The 18,967-nt window shown below is 52.7% G+C and overlaps 4 protein-coding genes across 4 annotated transcripts; 2 read left to right on the top strand and 2 right to left on the bottom strand.

The window, feature by feature from the left end:
• Positions 1–1,237: 1,237 nt before the first annotated feature.
• Positions 1,238–2,769, top strand: C8A04DRAFT_24702 (uncharacterized protein; the record flags this gene model as incomplete). Its single annotated transcript, XM_062779268.1, has 3 exons — positions 1,238–1,323; positions 2,024–2,322; positions 2,402–2,769. 3 exons carry the CDS (start codon positions 1,238–1,240, stop codon positions 2,767–2,769), a joined length of 753 nt encoding a protein of 250 aa, XP_062640823.1.
• Positions 2,770–2,907: 138 nt separating this feature from the next.
• C8A04DRAFT_24703 (uncharacterized protein) lies at positions 2,908–5,237 on the top strand (the record flags this gene model as incomplete). Its single annotated transcript, XM_062779269.1, has 6 exons — positions 2,908–3,361; positions 3,432–3,991; positions 4,102–4,146; positions 4,279–4,373; positions 4,450–4,746; positions 4,856–5,237. The coding sequence occupies 6 exons, from the start codon at positions 2,908–2,910 to the stop codon at positions 5,235–5,237; spliced, it is 1,833 nt and encodes a 610-aa protein (XP_062640824.1).
• Positions 5,238–6,377: 1,140 nt separating this feature from the next.
• C8A04DRAFT_24704 (S-adenosyl-L-methionine-dependent methyltransferase) lies at positions 6,378–7,043 on the bottom strand (the record flags this gene model as incomplete). The annotated part of the gene is made up of 3 exons (XM_062779270.1): positions 6,378–6,505; positions 6,612–6,905; positions 6,989–7,043. The coding sequence occupies 3 exons, from the start codon at positions 7,041–7,043 to the stop codon at positions 6,378–6,380; spliced, it is 477 nt and encodes a 158-aa protein (XP_062640825.1).
• Positions 7,044–16,727: 9,684 nt separating this feature from the next.
• Positions 16,728–18,538, bottom strand: C8A04DRAFT_8955 (uncharacterized protein; the record flags this gene model as incomplete). The annotated part of the gene is made up of 2 exons (XM_062785300.1): positions 16,728–18,379; positions 18,439–18,538. The coding sequence occupies 2 exons, from the start codon at positions 18,536–18,538 to the stop codon at positions 16,728–16,730; spliced, it is 1,752 nt and encodes a 583-aa protein (XP_062640826.1).
• Between the last annotated feature and the right edge of the window lie 429 nt (positions 18,539–18,967).

Here is an 18,967-nt window from a genome sequence, read left to right on the forward strand (position 1 = left end):
TCTCGGCGATCCAGCCCTCCGAGCCGGTCGAGGAGTAGCTAGATCAGGAGCAAATTAACCTGCTGCAACACAGTGATTGGCTCTCTAACAACAAATTGATCGAGAGTTACAACCGATTCTTAGGCAATTCCAACTCTGCAAGATACCAGTAAAACAGTTTTACGTTGGTAGGATCGCGATAAATCAATGATCAACCAGCCCCCCTTATGATTCGAGGACGGTCTTGACATTTTCAGAGGCTTGGTCTAATTCTTGGTTGACAGTCTCCCGTTAAATCCTGTGCTTTTTTTCATGAGTCAAAATCGATTAGCCGCGAAGGAGAAACTTACCATGTCGTCTGCCACCGAGGCCCAAGGAGATGGATCTTGGGCGTCAGCTATATCAAGATGTAACGATTCACGTCATGTGCTGCCGATACCCCAGAAGGCGGAGACCGTTCACATCCGCTGCTTTTTAGGTATATATTCACAATCTCATTTGCTCCTGGGGGCCTGGACTGTGGAACTCTGGCACCTGCTGTGTCGTGAAACAATCACGATGTTTGTTGTGGACGCGGGAAAGAGCTGTTCTTGAATCCTGTTTACTCCCGTGTTCCATCCTCCACCTCAACAACTTGCTCGAGATATATTCAACATCTCATCTGCTGCTGATGGCCTGGAAAGTGGATATTCAATCCCCGCCACATGGTGATGCATTCACGATGTTCTTTGTCGAAGTTAGAAGGGGTGTTTCTTGAATCTTCCTGATCTCCTTCTCGCTCCCTTCCTTCCAGAAACTTTCTCGAGATATCTTCCACTGTCATGTGCTGCTGATAATCTAGGAAATGGACCTCCGGTGCCCGCTAGATCGAGATATATTCACGGTGTTCTTTGGAGGACGGTGCTTTCTTAAACTTAAGTTCTTTTCCCAGATCCTCGCTCCCTCACTGAGAATCCGAGAAGCGGATCTCGGGCACCTGCTGTGGCTCTGGCACTCATTGTGCCGAGATACATTCACGATGCTCCTTGTCGACGTAAAAAAGAGCCTGTTCTTGAATCCTAACGCTGCGGTCACGGACGGCCCCGGAAGCAGTTCTCTGGCACTCGTAGTGCTGAAATAATATACCTAATAAACATGTCGTGTACTGCTGAAAACCCTGGAAGCGGGATATATTCAAGATGTCCTTGTCGACGTGAGAGATTCCAGTTCTTGAATCCTGTTCCCCCTCTGGCACTGGTTGGGTCGAGATATTCTCGCGATGTCGTTTGTCGACGTGGGAGAAAGCAGTTCCGGAAGCCCAATACCCTCCTCCCTCCCTTCACAGAACCGGAACGCGGATCTCGGGTACCCGCCGCATCCTTCCACCTGCTGCGTCGAGTTATATTTTTGATGTTCTTTGTTGGCCTGGGCAAGAGCCGTTCTTGAGGCTATAAATTTCCCACTCGTTCCCTTCACCTCTCCAACTTTCTCCCCTCTTCAACCACCTCTGGCTGTTCCCAGCCGAACATCTCAACACCAGCAAAGCCTTGGATCATGGTTAAGTGTGCGTTATTTTAGGGTTGTTCTAACATTGAATAGCTCACGAAGAATCATATATAAGGTAAGCCTTGGTGTTGAAGTTATTCACTGCCCAGCTTTTTCGCTTTTTTCTTTCCTAGAGATTTCGTTTGCTTCATTCCTAGAGATTTCGTCCCCTTCGTTCACATTTTCCTCAATTCCTTTGTTCCCAGAGATTTCGTTTTCATTGTTCCCCGAGATTTCGTTTTCTTCGTTCACATTTTCCTGGAGGTTTTCATTCTCAGAGGTTTCGCTTTCTTCATTTTTTCAATCCCAGAGATTTCGTTTTCTTCGTTCACATTTTCCTGGAGGTTTTCATTCTCAGAGATTTCGCTTTCTTCTTTCTAAACTTTATCGCCTTCTTCCTTCACAACTTCCTCTCTTCTTTCTTCCCCAGAGTTTTCGCTTTCTTCTTCCCAAACCTTTTCGCTTTCTTCCTTCACAGACTACCCAGTAGGCGTGAATTACTAAACCTCTCTATCACTAGACACATCCTCAAAGACCTCATCATAGCTTCCCTACCCACCGAAGAGCCGCAGATCAAAGCCGAGTCGACGGACACGCCCTTCCCGCCTGACCAGCCGTTTTCCTGGGGGGACTGCTCCGGCCAAGACATTGTTACTCGGGTTTTCGTCAAACAGCGAGCCCTCGACGACGCCCTGAAACATGCCTCGTGTATATGCGAGGTGCTCAAGCTTTTGGAGGCGGCCGATAACATGTCCTTGACCGCGGAGAGGCCTGATACTCGCTGCGGAAAGGGGCTGCTGGCTTGGAAGGATGAAATCGGTTTGTCCAACACCTACACTTCCAGAATGGGCTTGATTGATTACCTATCCATACTGACGATGATATGTCCACGATACAGAAAAGCTCCAAATCATGGCACGGCGGTTTGAGGTTCTCATCGGAGTTGCCGGGAGGACCGGCGCCGGCAAGAGTTCGATTCTGAACATGCTCCTGGGAATTCTTGAGCTTCTTCCCTCTAGCAACTCCGAGGCGGCTACCTCTTGCGCCTGTAGAGTGTCATGGAACGATGACGATGACCCGGCCGCGCAGTTCAAGGCCGAGATTGTCTTTCGATCCTACGGTGATGTGCGGGAGGAGCTTCTGCGCATCTATGACACTATCCGACAACACCGCAACCTAGACGAACAAGAGTCGGACGACGAAGAGAACGGCAATTCTTCTTTCGAGAGAATGGAGGAGATCGCTGAGCTCCGGACCGCGATCTAGGCGTCCGCAGACCAGTTTGCCGAGTCCGTCAAGCCTTATCTTGACTCATCCCAGAACTTGGAGGGCTTCCGGGCTTGGCCTTTGATTACCGAGGTGAGGCTTTTCGTGAAGGCTGATTTCCTCAAGCAAGGGCTTGTCATGGTTGATCTCCCGGGCTTGTCGGATGTGGTACAGAGCCGCGCGGACGTGGCCACCAAGTTTGCGCGCAAGATCGATATCACAGTCATCGTCACGCCGGCTCGTCGGGCCATCGACGAGAAAACGGGAGTGCAGTTGATGAGCGACTACCAGACGCTGCGCATGCAGCTCGAGGGCAAGTATCACAAGAAGAGCTTCTGCGTGGTGGTGTCCCAGGTCGACGAGATTGACTGCGACATCTTCATGACGAGTGATGTCAGGGCCAGGAGGAATGAGCTCCTCCAGGCCGATACTGCCCTCATCACCACGCTCACGGGAAAGTCGGCCGAGCTCGAGGGAAACCATCGATACCAGACTGCGGAGTTGGCTAGAGCTAAGGCGAAACTTGCGAAGCTCGAGACCAAAATAGCAACTCTTCAACTGACTGGCGGCGGGTCTCAGAAGAAGCCTATGCGTAAGTCATCACTCGCTCCTCCATCTACCTCTCGCCCCACGGAAGCTATTGCTAATGAACACGGCTACAGCGAAGCATATCCAGCAACGGCTGGCCAAAGCCTTGAGCTCCAAAAAAGAGCTCGAAAAGGGTCAACAGCAACTCCAGAAAGCCGTCGATCGCGCCGCTCAAAAGCAAGGCGAACACGACCGAGCCCTCCGCCTGACCCGGGGCCGGCAGAAATGGGAATGTGTCTGGCTGCGCAACCAACACATTATCGAGGCCATCAAGCGCGATTTCGCCCAGCGGCAAAAGACCCTCGCCCGGGGCATGAAGAACCAGAGCGAATACGACGGCTCTGTGGACGTCATCCCCGTCTCAGCCACGGCCTTCCGCGACCAGCTCAAGGGCCGCGAGCCCCTCGGCTTCATGACCGCCAAGCACACGGGCATTCCCAAGCTCCGCCAGTTTCTGGGCGACGTCACCCTCGAGAAGCGCGAGCAGCGCCTCGACGCCATGCTCAACACCCTCCGGCGTCTGTTTCGGACCATCCACCGCTGGACCTCGCCAGACGCTCAGCAGACGAACCTCTTGCTCTCCCGGGACACCATTGAGAAGGACCTGACCGAAGCCCATAAGACCTTCCGACAGGTAAGACCCCTCCACGGATACCTAACCCTGAGTCCCCGATACGGACCTATCTTTCCTCTGAACCAAGAGACCGGACGGAACAGCTAACCCAGTCTAACCAATGTCCACAGGGAATCGAGCGGGAGCTTGAAAAAGGTCGGAAGGCTGTCAAGCGAGTAGACCCGTTCTATTATACCGAAGACACCCCATCCGGCCTATCTCGCAGTCAGAACCTTGCAGCTAAGGCCGCACTCCGTTGGGCGATGAAGTTCCCTGAGAACCAGACATTCTCCCAGATGATGCACTAGAGCACTTACAACGCCATCCTCAAACGCGACGGCGGCCCATATCACACCGCCCGCGGCAGAGCGGAGAGGAGGGAATATAACTTCCCTGAGTCAATGTAAGTCACTCCACCCGCAACCATCCCTGGTAAACCAGCGTTACTAACCACCTGCTTCTAACGCCATGTCCTTTAGGACCCCCACACTGCTCTCAATCCTCCTCAACAGCTGGCACCAAGCCTTCCGCATCGAAATGCCGCAGACCGAAGCGCCCATCCTCGACGGCGTAGCCCGCGTCTGGAAGGCCTACCTCGACGAGGTAGACTCGCGGGTGCGCACCGCCGCCGAGCTCGACAATTGTCTCAAGACGGTCGGTGGCGTCCAGGATGAAGTGCGCGATCGGGTGAAGGCGGCGATTCGGGAGCTGGCGGATTGTTCCAGGGAGGTGCATCCGGAGTTTTTGGAGAGTGTGAGGGGGCATTTGAGGCCGATGTTTGCTAATGCTTTGGCGATGAGAGGTAGGTTTTTGGCTCTCAATTTCGAATCCCTCTAACAGCCTGATGGCTTCCACTAGAGCATCGCTAACTAAATAATCCAACAGGCCGCGGCCAATACAAAGACCGCCGCGAGCACCTCTACCTCAAAGCCAGAAAACCGCCGACCACATGTTCTCCGAAGGCCAAGCCAAAATGCGCTCCGCCTACCAACACCACCTGCAGCAGCTCGGAACCACCTTCCGAGCCACAGCTGCCTTCGCCACGGAGAAAACTGCCTCCGAAATCACCCTGCTCCTCGACCGACTCAGCGGCGGCAGCGGCAGCGACAGCGGCCTAACACCCTCCTCGGACGGGTGGACAGCCGAGGGCATGGACGAGCCGGCGCAGAAACGGGTGCTGGGCAGCGTGAATGGGTGGGGCCGGGATTGGTGTTTTCCGAATTCCTACAGGTATTTCGCGATATTAGCCCCAATCAAGAATGCTTAACAACATAGCGTCACTGAGATGCAACCTTGAGGGTGTTGGTTCTGGAAATGAGTTGGGAAAGAACTGGGAGCTTGAAGAGTCAGCATCGGCTACCGTGTCGGAACGTCTGCCGTGAAACATTGCCGGCTAAGGTCAAGAATTGGGGACAGTTCTCACCTGGCAAAACATCTGGCAAGCCATGGTAGAGTTTTCCAAACCAGGAGTTACAATTTTATTAAACAACACAATCCTGTTCCGCTGCCCAAATTCAGAATTCCATTTAGAGACTAGAGTTCAGGGTACACTTAGAGTTTGTCAATATTTCTTGATATTGCCCTTGAAGGAGCGCACAGAGGTAATTTAGGATGACGAAATCTCAGTTGTAATAGAATGGAAACGGACCAAACACTGGATGAGATCAATGGCATTGGTCTCTGTTGAATTATATGTGTCTGGGTGGTTCACCTCCGGTATGCTCTTGCCTTCAAATTTGACGGGTCACTGTTATCATCTGATTAATTAATTATTAATGAATAAAAATTTAGGGAAAAAAATGAAACGAACAGGGTTTGAAAGCGAGAACTGTGGTCAGCCACCCCCAGGGGAGCCTTTTCACACTGGGAGGGGACCGACTAGGTACACAGCTCTTAACCACTACACTACCAGCAGGTGTGATCCTCGTGATTTGCTTTGTTGTTGGAAACTGGTAGCACCGACCTGCCCTATATACCGTCACCTGCCTCATTTATCATCAATTGGTCCTATCCCTTGCAAACCCTTCGGTATCAATACTTGAAATCGTAATCAGACTTACATGCTCCTGATGATGTTAAAACCAATGAAGGCGCTGCATTTTAGACTGAATGTACCATAATTAGCGGACCTCGGGATATTGTTCTTGGGTGATTTTATACCGTATCGAAGTTCCCTCGATTGCCTTCGGATAGGCTTAAGGCTTCAAATAGAATACTTACCAAATGGGCGTGGTGGCTTTGGGACGGAGTCGAACTAGGGAAAGAGGTCATAAAGTCGATGGACGGGGCTATCGCTGCGGTATCCCGGCCGATTATAGTTGCGCGGAAACAACGTGTGGTGTAACATTTCTGTTATGAATTTCCGTTTCTCTTTTCTTTTTCGATAATCCTTCCAACAATCTCCTTCCTACTCCCGCCACTTCCTCGCAGCAACCCACCGAAACTTGACCCCATAATCCGGATCGCTCTCCCCCAGCTCCCCATTCCCCGCCGCCAGCGTCTCCGACTCCAGCACCTCAAACCCCGCGCCCCGAACTATCGCGATGTCTTGTTCACCCCATAACTGCTCCAGAACATCCCGCGGCCCAGAAACTCGCCGTGAATCTCCTCCATATCCACCGTCGCCAGATTAAACACAAACACCCGCCCGGCTTCAGCCACGCATGAATCTTGAAAAACATCTCCTTCTGCTCCGCACGCGGCAAGTGAAAGATAGTGAAGAAACACACCACGCCGTCGAACCCGCCCGGTCGGAAGTCGAGCAAGGCCATGTCCTCCTCAATGAACGAGGCCTCGGGGCAGTGGACGCGGGCCATCTCGAGCTGTTTGGCCGCGATGTCGTTGGCTACCACGTGAGCTCCGCGGTCGAGGAGCATGCGTGTCGTGGGGATGCCGGAGCCACAGCCGAGCTCGAGAATACGTGGTTTTTGGGGTGCTGTTGTTGGGAGGTTTTTGAGCAGGATGTTGGTGTATCGCTCACGGGGCGAGCTGGGCTGCTTGGAGACCCATTCTAGATACCAGGGGGCGATGTCATTATAGCCTCGGAGACGACGAGTTTGGGGTCGTCTAGCATCTCGACGGTAATCAGAATCTAAATTTGAAGCTGTCTATGTGCCTGGGGATTTGATCTATTTCATCCAGCCCCCTTCAGCCTCCGAGTTATGTATCGATGCACATCCATGTTGTCGTACTGTGTCTTGAACAATGTTCTTTGTTGTACCTTGCTGGAGACAACGGTCCGCTACAGCTAGGCGCATTCATCAACGGCAACGATACTTTCACATCAATACCCCCCAATGGGCACGAGAAAGCCATTCTCCTATGTTGACAGGTCTGACAGGCCCCGGAGTCGTCTTCGGTTCTTCAAGCAACTTCTCGCTCCTATCCGATGAAGAGCGAGTGTTGCATCTTTCACTCTTTGTGTGGTAGCACTTGGGTCCTGATACCCAGGAGTACTGTTCCTAGTGGTGCCCGTTTACTGTCGAACCGGAAAGGGGCGCTTAGTAGTAGCAGAACATAAACTCAAGCCAATCCGGATCATTTCCCCCCTGGTCATTGTTTTAGCATTCCATCTATTAGGATTTATTTCACCAGACGAGGAATCCGGCTTGGTCGTTTCTACATTGGGCACTGAAGACAGGAAAGTGGCAGATAGGATTAGGACAAAGAAGTTGAGGCCTCAGACCTGCCTCATCCCCACAGATAAGTAGTCGACAAAGCGTCATGCCATCTTCTATCCCTTTCTCTTTGTGCGCTCCGCATCACTATCATTACCAATATTCCCTCTTCCGTTTTCGTAACCGCCCAGCACGTAATCAACGTAAACCCCGCCCAAGTTAATGTTTCATCGCTCTTGCGTCTCCCCAGACTTCCCCATACTCTCCCACACCTGAAGACTTCACACGACCCGGTTCTTCCCTAGCTCCTCCCCAGGCAGTTAAGCTCTCTCGAATTTTCAGCCCTACGATGCAACCGGGTTGCGGGTCCTCTTCGCTGAGCCGACGAAACACCCGATTTCCTGACATGTGATTTGTTTCCCACCAAGGGTTTTAGTCCCTGTGGGGTCCATCAAGACCCCTTTCCCTGACAAACAGCACACACGCGACCGGCAAGTATGAGTGATGTCGAGCATGGGACCGAGCACGACGCACATGCTTGAAAGTCCGTTCGCTGGTGTTAAACATGTGAAATACACCGTTTCGGCAGACCGTTTTCCATCATCGCGGGGTTGGTTTGGGTGGAACTGGTGACGCTCCCGGACCTCTTCTCTTCCCCAGAGTCTAGACGAGATGGAAAATAGTAGAAAAAGGATACTGCAAAAAATAAAATAAAATGGTTTAATCCACAAAAACCAAATAGGAAACCCCTGCCCCCACCCTCCAGAATACTCGAAACTTCGGAGAACGACGCCCCAACCCCACACTACTCTGCCACATGTCACTGAACAACGCCCAGCCAGGTCAGGACATACAACATGACATCACCGCCGTAACCATCCCTTCTCGAATATCCTCGTTTATTGCTCGCAGGTGAACGACCTGACACACCCGCCTTGCCGCCTCAACGAGATGACGGCGCACGGTCAGCAGCAACGCAACAAACACCACCTAAATATCAGACCAGACCAAATACCCCGCCATTCTCAGACAAATCAGGAGGCTTCGATGTCGGGAACATTGCCACTTCCCTCGAGATCTCATCTGATGTAGACACACGTGTGCGGGTTATTCAGCTGCTGTGTGCAAACAATTTGGTGTTGTTTGTGTCTGTCTGTGGAACAGACGTTAATAATAATTACTTACCGAACTTGTCTGCTACTTTCGGACCGATCATCACCACATTGCCGCCTCGCATACAGGTCCCGAACGATCTAGGCGAATTGTCTAGGACGTATGAGGGTCGTGTGGATGGAAATTGTAAGCGTCAGAGTCAGTTACTGTTTTCTGAAACGTACGATGACCGTGTTGTGAGTTTGCCTTTTGGTGATCAAAGCGTTTGACGGCAACATGCGTTTACGGGGGTACTATCAGCGCTCAGTAACGATCAGATGGTCAGTATAGCGCGACTCATGCGTTCACCAAGATGACCTCCCATTTGGTATCCTTCTAGAGGAGGCGAGGCTAAACCGAGGTATCGCGTTGTGGCTCACGAGTAGAACATTCTACATTGTAAACGCAATATGTTCAGTCTGGGACTGTGCATGAGTTGCGGAGACTCAAGCTTCGGACACAAGGTGTATTCAGCAGCGCTAGTCTCTAAGTAACAGAACCGCGCGTAGTTCTAGAACCTATTCCCCACTGGTCTCGGGAGACTCAAGCAAGGCTTATACAGAGCTTACCAAGGTGGGCCGAGATCAAGACCTCAACACCACATAGTAAAACTGCCGGGCTAACATAAACCCCAACCTATGATGGAGACCGAGGCCTCCCGCCCAACTACCCACTCCGTTGGACATAGCACGGGAGTATGAGCGCACAAGAAAGAACGCGATAGGAAGAAACGCGAGCAGTTGTGGATACCACGCCTAGCAGATACAACAATAGCAACAGTGCGCCACAAACCCTCAACCACCGCGCGGTCGTGGCTGAAACTACGCACCTCGCCATAGTCAGGAGACTTCCCATCCGTCGCACGCCCAACTAGCTAGGTCGTCCCCCGCGCAAGGAGGAAGAAGGAGCCAGTGAGGTTTCGAAGAAGATCGAAGAAGAGGTTGTCCCCCACCCCGAGGACCAGGACGATGCCAGCTAGGCAAGGTGGCGTGGAAGCGGTACATGCCGCACGTATCAGCTACAACTGTCAAAGTACTATACTTACCTCTGGTTGTTTCCCCTCTTCTTCTTCTACCGATCTTGGAGACCTAGTCGAGTACGAGAGCGTGACAAACGCCCGTTTCACCTGATCCACAGGTCCCGATCCCCGTGCGTTGTGGGTTTCCCGACCCCTCGGGCCCCGCCTCCGGTCATGGCTCGGCATTTGTGTAGCTTCCCGGGCTGGCTCCTTTTAGCCGCGGCTGGGGTGGCTTCTTCGGCATTCGGGGGTCGGTTGTGGCTGATCTGGGGGTTTGAGGTTAACCGGCTAAGGGGGTTGTACCGATGTTCGAAATTCTTGGGGGCAAGACTAGAAGACGTCTACACGTGCAAGAATACGAGGAGGTAAACGTGCACTTATCGATACGCAAGTCTCATGAAGAATCCGAGAATCCGACTGGCTCAGTGAACGAGGAACAGCCGAGTGTGTTCGAGCACTTGGTCGCACGTCCTTTGCCCCTGACATCGTTCCCTCATCCCCACTCTGTGCGCTAGGGTGGGGCTCGTTGAAGGCTTCTAGAAGCTTTCCAGAACAGGGATTGTGTGGGGATCCGTTTCTTCTCCTCCGATGCGGGCGGAGGCGTTCGGCGAGGCGAAGTTGAGGGAGGACCGACGAAGGCCCGACTTCAGCTTTCGCGCGAAACCGTGCGGTTTGAGAACGAGGTGCGGTACAGAAGCTTTGCATAGTGTTGACAAGCATCTGTTGATGCCTTGTACTATCCCATACCGTTCTCGTTCCGTCTACTTTTATTGAATCGGCTACTAAAAATAAAAATAAAATAAAAAAATTAATAAGGCCCGACTCCTTCGCGACTTGAGTCGTCGGCTGTATCTCGGACCCTCAGGCGCACGCAATGCCTTCATTGTGGGAGACTCTTACTGGCATGGATGTGTTGTAAGTCAAAGACAGGGAGGTTTCGAGACGGTGTCTCTACAATCCGCGGGGTTCGTTTACAAGGTACGTCAGCTCTGTCTCTAAGGAACGAAGGTGTCACCTAACCTTCCGTTTTATCGCCGATAAAAAATAATAAAGCATTTATTTCCATGCGTCAATTCTTTTGTTGGGCCATGAAACCACTGAAGAAAGGCCGGCTGTGAGCTCGTTGCGGCGGTCCCCGCTTCCGTCGGCAAAGAAAAAGACTGGATGTTGGCTGTGGTGTCAATGCCCAAGGTCGGGCGGAAAGAGACCATGGTCTGGCCCCGAAAGGACGGTCAATCAGAAGGGGGAAAAGGTGGTGAGCGGGGCTCAACTCGCAATGATTTGTACACGATTCTAAGCCTTAAATCTACAGCCCTAAATACCTGCGGATGAGGCGTGGGGTGTAGGAGAAAGAGGTAGCGGGCAGCCTCTTGATAAGTTCTCCCACCATGAGGACGGCCAACGATGCAACACACCACATCTGCACCTCTCTCAATCGAAATTAAAACTCTGCGTTGGCAAAGGAGTTTCAAGGAAATCCATTGCCCAACGAGATTCAGGCAGGAGCTACCCCTCCATGTTCCCCGACTTGCAGGTCGCTTCCCGTGCTGTTGCCATGTCATGCATGAGGTTGGAAGACGTCCCTTGCGGCGGGCTAGGAAAGTCCAGCCAACCAAAAGGATCGCAACAGCAAAAAATGTCTGGTGAGTTGTTGCGGTAACTGCAGGCTGGAAAGTCATGATAAAATGCTTTAGGTTGTTTATTTTCTTTGAACAGGTAATGTTGCCTGCTGATTGGATATTCTCCCAGAACCTTGATCGGCACATGATGATGTCGAGGTACTTGTGACACCGGAAGCTGGAACGCTTGGTCACAATACGCTGGCCCTAGTTACTTTCTCAAAATAAGTTTCACCCCGCCAAAGAGAAACCATGAGCTAACGTTAAGTCGTTGTGATTTCTACTCTCATTTCTCAGCGCGAAGCTCGGGTTAGCTCGTCACAGCAATAGCTGGGCAGGCAACGTGACGACCACTCTCATTGGGAATTGGGTCGCGCTTGCCTCCAGGTGATTCGGAAGTAGGCAGTGATTAAACAACCAGTAAAAGAACTCGAATCACCCAATCGATTAAATTATTCTTTCGACCGTTAAATCACCGTTTCGCGACTTTAAAAAAAATGCCGATATTTTCTGTCAAATTGACTGTTCAACTTGTTTGCAGCGCGTGTTCCCAGCAATACCAGGGGTCACCTTGCGCTTCAAGCCCCTAAGCGCGCGACGCTAACGCTCGAGCGATTGTGGAGGGTCGCCCAGCGATGGCGTCACAGCTTGATCGATCCCCCCAGCCCCCAACAAAACCGGATTGGCATGCTGGACAACCCTGGGCAGGAGGAAGAGTTGGCGAAACTTCACGATACCTGGCCAGGAAAGGTTTGCGATTGTTTGAATCCCCCTGAACTAGTAGTGTAGTCAGTTATGCGTCAGCAAAACGCTTACCTGCTGATCAGTTCTGTCAGACTGAGGTGGTCGAGACCTCTGGATCTACTCTGTAGCCGGACATGGGAGCGCGAAAACGTTGGACTCGTAGTGTAAAACGGGAGACGCGTCGATGTCGGTCCGACGGGTGACGATTTCGGCTCCTACTCGGGTTTATTGAGAATCTCCAAAACAGCCTTTTTGCATATCGGCTCACACATGTCTTCGACGATGCTCAAACGCACTCTCTCGAGGACATACTGCACAGGAAGGCATGGGAAACACGACAATGAGATTCCCCGCTAGCACGTCGTATCAGAGGATCACAAACGGCGCGTTCACATGGGAAATGAGTCTGGGGATATCTCCACGACGAGCCGGCGCCAAGGACTGGGAATATCACACCTTGATCGAGATCGAACGGTGCAGTCGCGAACTCGTGGTGCATCCGATATCCACAAACAACACGTGGGCCGCGGCGCGTTCGCGTCACTCCACGGTGAATGGCCAGTCCAAAATGAAGTCGCGAAACTTGGCCCTTTCGTGATAAAGGTCCGGTGAAACGGCTTCTCTAGGAACTTTGATGTGCCGTACCGTCGCTGTTGTCGGGCCGGTAACCCCGTCGACGAGAACGAGACGGGTCCGGTCCCGGATGGTTATCGAGATGAAGATCGGGTTGACGGACCAAAAAAAAACTTGGAACCGGCCAGGCACCGGAAGAACAACGCTCACCGAGGCTGCTGACATCCATTAACGTTAGTACACTACTTAACCCTTGGAATCCTAGGCCTTACGGTTAGGTGTGACGGCGGGTGAGGTCGAGGGCAGGCCTGGGCCGGCTTGCGAAATGGCCGAGGTTGCACCACAACGACACCCGCACGCGTTGGTGTGTGGCCGTGGGTCTGTGCGTCTCCATTGACCGGGGGGCGTGCCGGCCGGCAGGGTGCGGTTGTCTCTGAATCGGGCCGGGGAAAGAAACGGGTGTGATAACTTCAGGGTGGACGGTGGTGGTAACGGGCACTTTGTGTTCGCAAAAAACGTGTGGTACCTGCCAAGCCCACCAGAGGTCGGACATCGACAGACTCTTGAGTGACACTTCGAGAGTACAATGACCGGCATGACCCACTGAAACTGCCTCGATGAACACAAACCCTCAGGTCACAATCGCCCAGGCCACGCATCGCCCTTCGGCTACATTCCCCGCGATGCTTGTGCTCCCCTGACCGCCGAGACATCGCTTTCAACGGTCCCGGCCCGACACACAAAATTAAATTAATGTACCCTTGACTTTTCTCTCACATGACCGTTCTCATGATGCGCCTCCACGTGGGCCACAAGACAGAGACACAGGGCAAACACCCAACCTGCTAACCGATGAGCCAACCGAGACACAACTCACCACACAAAAAACGACGAGAACGGGTAAAGATGAGCATCGACACCTTTTCCGGCCGCAAGCCACCTCATCTCGGAACCGGTAGGCTGCCTACCCCCGATAGGGAGAGGGGGAGGAACGAGGGCAGGGCGAGACAACCAGATCGGATGCAAGACAAACAATTTTGCCCATTCTAACGATTTCACTTCGCGATTTTCTCCCCCACATGGCACAACCACACACAAACATCACCCCTTTCTCGCTGCGTCAGCCCTACTCATCGAGACACAATCCGAAAGCTGCAGGAATCGATCGGGCAGCCACACACTCGACCCCTTCCAAGTGCGGTTCGATGCCCTTCCTTCCTTTCCGGTCAAGCCGAGTCCTTTCATGCCGACAACAACCAGTGTCATATCCGTACTATGTATTCAATCCCTCAGCCATGATTCGACTCGAGTATTTGTTTGCCCCCCGTCCCGACGTTATCCTTTCTCCAGCAAAACGAACGCGACTCGCTTTCTTCATCGGGTAACTAGCTTAGTTACTCGCGACGGCGCAACGCCATCCACCTCGTGTCTTTGTTTCCCATGTCTCACCTCGAGACTCTCGCCTAACCATCAGTCAGCCGAAGGCGAATTCTTATTCACATCCCTTTCCACGCTTCAATCGGGCCACACTCCGTGGACAAGAAAGCGCAATGATCTTGTTCTCTTTCCGGGGCTTAATAGGGACCCGCTCCGAGGTTTCCTTCTCTTAATTCTGATTCCAAAAAAATAATGAAAATAAAAATTAAAACAGAAAATGAAAATAGAAAAGTCCCAACAGAAGTGACGACGGTTGTGGCGTTCGCAACCCTACGCCCCGCCTTCGTCACTTTTCCGGGGTTGTGAAGAACGGGCCAGGTACCCAGCCAGCCTGCATGTGTGGTGTATGCCCGCCATGGCGTTGTCTCGGAGGGAAAGCAAGCGAATTCCACCAACCACAGCGCTTGTTCTGCGTTTGGCACACAATAGGGAGTTACTCCGTTTGTGATGAGAGGAAGGAATCTAAAAATCACACAGTACGTGTATATCCAAGCGCGTTCAGCAACAAGCAGGGGCCCTGGGCCGACTCGCCGAGGGGCGAGAGAAAGATTGCGTGGGGGAAGAGAGATGAGATTCGATACGGGATCGATCGGGATGAGAGAAAGCAAGCGAGCAAGCGAGCAAACAAGCAAGAGCGAGTTGCCGGATCGGGCCATCAAACGATTCTCGAGCTCAAGCCAACCGTCGGCCGCCCGCCACAAGACTTTGGCGTTCGAGCTTCGGCTCGTCCGGAGTACACGACCTTCTGGCTTGTAACGAGTTATCGCTGTTGGTGTTGGCCGTCGTGCAGTGTAAGACGGGAAGAGAAGTTCACGATCACAAACACCACCAGGTGGGTCGGGCCGCCCGCTTTGGGCCAACATCTCGAGGCCTAAGGAGGTCTGGGCAGGTCTTTATTTGTGTTGGCCGAAACGAAGGGAGGAAAGTGAGGTTGGAGACCACGATGTCGGTCCGTGGGCTGATTGGGAACCAGAGCTAGTCAATTGACGTTTTGTGGTTTTGACATGAACCAAAGCATGGTGATGTGTAAGCGTACCAACCAACTAATCCATTGCCGAAGTAGCCTATATTTTAAAGGCCTGATCTAGCTTTAAAATGCAGTCAATTCATTTAGATCCCCCGATCCCCAGACAAACAGATCGTGACTCCCCATCGATCTCCATGTAGGTACAGTACATCGTGCATTATCCGTACCACCCACACAGACATCAAATGCACTACACCAGACCAAGCTCAAAGCCGAGCTCCAAACGGGGCGCGATGGGCACATGCTCACATCACTGACTCGCCACCACCCGCGAAGGAGCCGCCGCCCTTGGTAGAATCAAGACGAACGTCGAGTGGGGAACCCGGGACCAAGCCGAAGCCGAAGCAAGCCCAAGCAAGCAAAAGCCAAAAAAAATGGATCGCCTCAAAAGCTAGCTCCCTTGTGTTCACATGCAATCTCATGCGCAGAGGAAGGATCGAGTAAAAAAACCTTCTTGATGATGTCGACAATGATACTAGCATTTGGATTGCAAAACACATCTCCGTACATAGTATAGTACAGCGTTGGTGTCGTTCGTTGTCCAAAGTTCATGATGCGGCAGACTGATCTGACGTTATTACTCAGGTATTGCTCATGCAAGCCACCGTCACACAAAAAGAGATGCATGTCATCGTGCGCAGATCATATCGCGCCAGGTTCCCCATACAACACGGGTACGCAGGTACATACACGCACATAATTACATGGCCGGATTAGTTAACGGGCCTGACAAGTCAAAGACATCACTGCATAGGTTTTTGCATTGGGACTTATTTTTTCATAACTCTTTTTGTATTGTTTTGACAGTCTGTTTTGGTATGCCGTTTTAAAATTTTTAGTTTTGCAACTGTGACGAGCCAAACAAGTAGACATGATTGGAGACAGTGATGAGGAACAAAGTGAATCATCCCTCAGTGCCCCCACCCATGCGTGATCCGCTGTGTCAACGCATTTTGTTCTTCTCCCCCATCGTCTCCCCATTTTCTCCTGGTCGCGGAGCCCCGCAACCCCCCCTCTTCCTTTCCCCGCCTCCATCCCTGCTCCGAGAAGTGGCATCGTAATGCACTTCCATTCCGTCGGACACGAAAAAGACCCGCGAGAGCAGAGACAGAAAATGAGAAACAGAAAACCCAATTGGGAAGCACCACCTCACGGTCGCCCGCCGGTGCTTCCGACCTCTCCCTGCCTAACCCTAACAGAATACACACTTCTTTGCAAGTGTGGAGAATAATAACATAAAAAGGAACCAAATGCAGACCGTGGTATCATGGTGACCAGAAACGCCGCTGGATGATGGACAACAAAAGTGATAGTAAAAACAAATAACAAGAAAAGGAAGTAAGCAAGGAGGCTGTTGTTTTTGGTAGAATCAACCCGCCCGATAACGCCGACCGAGTGATGCATGATGTCGTAAGCCACAGAAAGAGACTTGAAGTACGAAGGTGTATAATATACAGCAGACCTGACGGGTCTGCTCGGCGTAGGACCGGTAGGATGGCCGTTAAGAGGGAAGGAAAAGAGTCGGTCTGTAGGCGTCGAGCGTCGATGGAATGGTTGGTGATTAAAGTTACTACCAAGCCTGTGCCGCATAGCCGGCGAAGGGGTTCTGGAAGTACTTGTCCCAACTGCTAGAATTGGTGTCAATATCCTTGTCCTTCTTCATGTACGGCCGCTCAGGATATTGCTTGAGGTTTGCGACATCCGTCGAGGTGTGGCGGCGCTTAAGAACGGCGTTGGCCGTCGATGTCTTCTGGGATCGCTCGCGGAGGAGGTTCCGACGAAGCGACTCAGTCAGCTCGGTGGCAAGCATGTTCCGCCGGGTAGTGCGCGGCGAGAGCGCAGCCTGGTGGTGGATGCTGGTGGCATTGACATTGATGGGTTGCGCAGAAGAGCGAGGAATCTCGGTAATGGGACGCATCGGTGGCGCACGGGAAGTGCCCCTCTTCATCATGAGGGGCGCCTCGTCGGAGTCGTTGGGGGAGGCAACAAGGGAAGGGCCGTTGAGGGTGGCACGAGCGCGGGGAAGTGCTGACGTCGACTGTGATGCCATGTTGTTGAAGCGCTGGGCCCGGTTGTTGTTAGACATCATGAGCGTGATGAGAGAACGGCGAGAAGGAAGGTTGGCGGTCGAGTCGACGCGACGGAAGGTCATCTTGTCCTCGTTCAAAGAGCTGCTGGTCTCCTCGGCGGACTCCTCCTCCCAGTCTTCGTCGTCATCGTCAATCGCGCTCTCGTCAAGGTAGTCGTCCTCAGTATCACTGATTGCGGACGAGGTAAATGTCTGGGTCACAACCTGGTTGTTAAACGACGCCTTCTTCTGCGCGCTGTTCACGAGAGCGGCTCTGTGGAGTTGCTGCGAAGATGAGGGTGACTCCTCGACCGACGAGCCTCCGACGTGGAACATTGCGCCTCTCGGTTGCACAGGAAGTTTCCTCGACTCAAGATTGCGGTTTTTGAAGGACTCTTCGTCCGACCCAGAAGAGCCTCCGAGGGCAAACTCGGGCCGTTGCTTCTTCGGGAAGATGATCTTGGGTGCTGGTGACTCGGTAGGTTCGGGAATCGCGGACGGCGAAGGCGCCTTGGTGGATAGAGAGGCGGGACGGCTGATGGAGATCTGAGAGGGCGAAAAGCCACGGGTAACTATCGTCTGCGGCTTTGTCTCGGGCACCGGTTCTGGCTGCTCCTGCGCCTCCATCTCGTCGGTCTGTTGGGAGACAGTGGAATCGCTGGAAACACCTTCTGGAGTCTCGCAAGGAGACTCATCAGTGGTAGAGCCAGAGTGTACTGGCTCGTTGATCTCCTCAGCAGTGGGGGAGCGGGGGATGGTAGGAAGCGGCGCATCGAGAGGCATCTTGGCGTGCATGATGGAAACAACCATCTTCTCGAGCTCGTCCGAGGTGATGTGGCGCTCGCGGCCACGGCTTCGGCTGCTAGCGCACGAGTCTTGCCTCTGTATCCTCGGGCGGACGATATCGACTGGGGTGGTGTCCGCGCTGAGGTCAACGGCCTCTTCGTCGGCAGCCGATTCGATGCTACTGGAGAGCTGGGGAAGGTCCTCCGTGACAGCCCCCCGCGGATATTGAATGTCTCGTGGTTGGCTGGTGGCGTAAGAAACTAGCTCGTCTTCCCCTTCACAGCAGAAAGTCTCGCGGTTCCAAAGGCGCCAGCTGAGGTTCTCCAACCGTCTCCCTTGAGCTACTGAGTCGCGACACCTTGCGAAGACTTGATGAAAACGGTCAGTAAACAATCGCTCGCGGAGAGAGGAAGACGCAAGAACTCACCGGTCCACATGCTGAAAAGATTTGCGGGGTTGGTGGTGTCAACCTTGTGGATCACATTTGCGTCAACTTGGAGGACGGGGGCCTCTAATGACATCGGCATGTTGGCTGTGATATGCTCGAATGATCGAGCAGATTCTGAGCTGTAATCAGGTAAAATGGCAATGGTGTTCTCCGCCACCCTGACTTCGAAGGTCGGCGGTCGGTTTGTGTGGTTGGTCCCGTCTGGCCGCAGTTGTTGGGCCTGTTCTGCACCGACGTGAGGGATGCTGAAATGCGTTCGTTTTTTCCTAGTCGTCGGATAGGCTGCTGATTTGTTTCGTCTCGATTCCTCCGGCTCTTCTCTCGTTGTCGGTTTCAACTGGCCGTTGGCTGCACGGCTCAAAGACAGGGCTTATTTCCTGACTACGTCGTCCTTCGTGTGACGACTTGTGAGAGTATCTGTCCTGGGAATGTTGGATACTCGGTGTTGTTTGGAGATCTACGCGTGATGGTCAATCACCGTGTCGGCGTGTCGTGAGGTTGGATTTGT

Source organism: Dichotomopilus funicola (assembly GCF_033296635.1).
Source record: "Dichotomopilus funicola strain CBS 141.50 unplaced genomic scaffold C8A04scaffold_3, whole genome shotgun sequence".
Lineage (NCBI taxonomy): Eukaryota > Fungi > Ascomycota > Sordariomycetes > Sordariales > Chaetomiaceae > Dichotomopilus > Dichotomopilus funicola.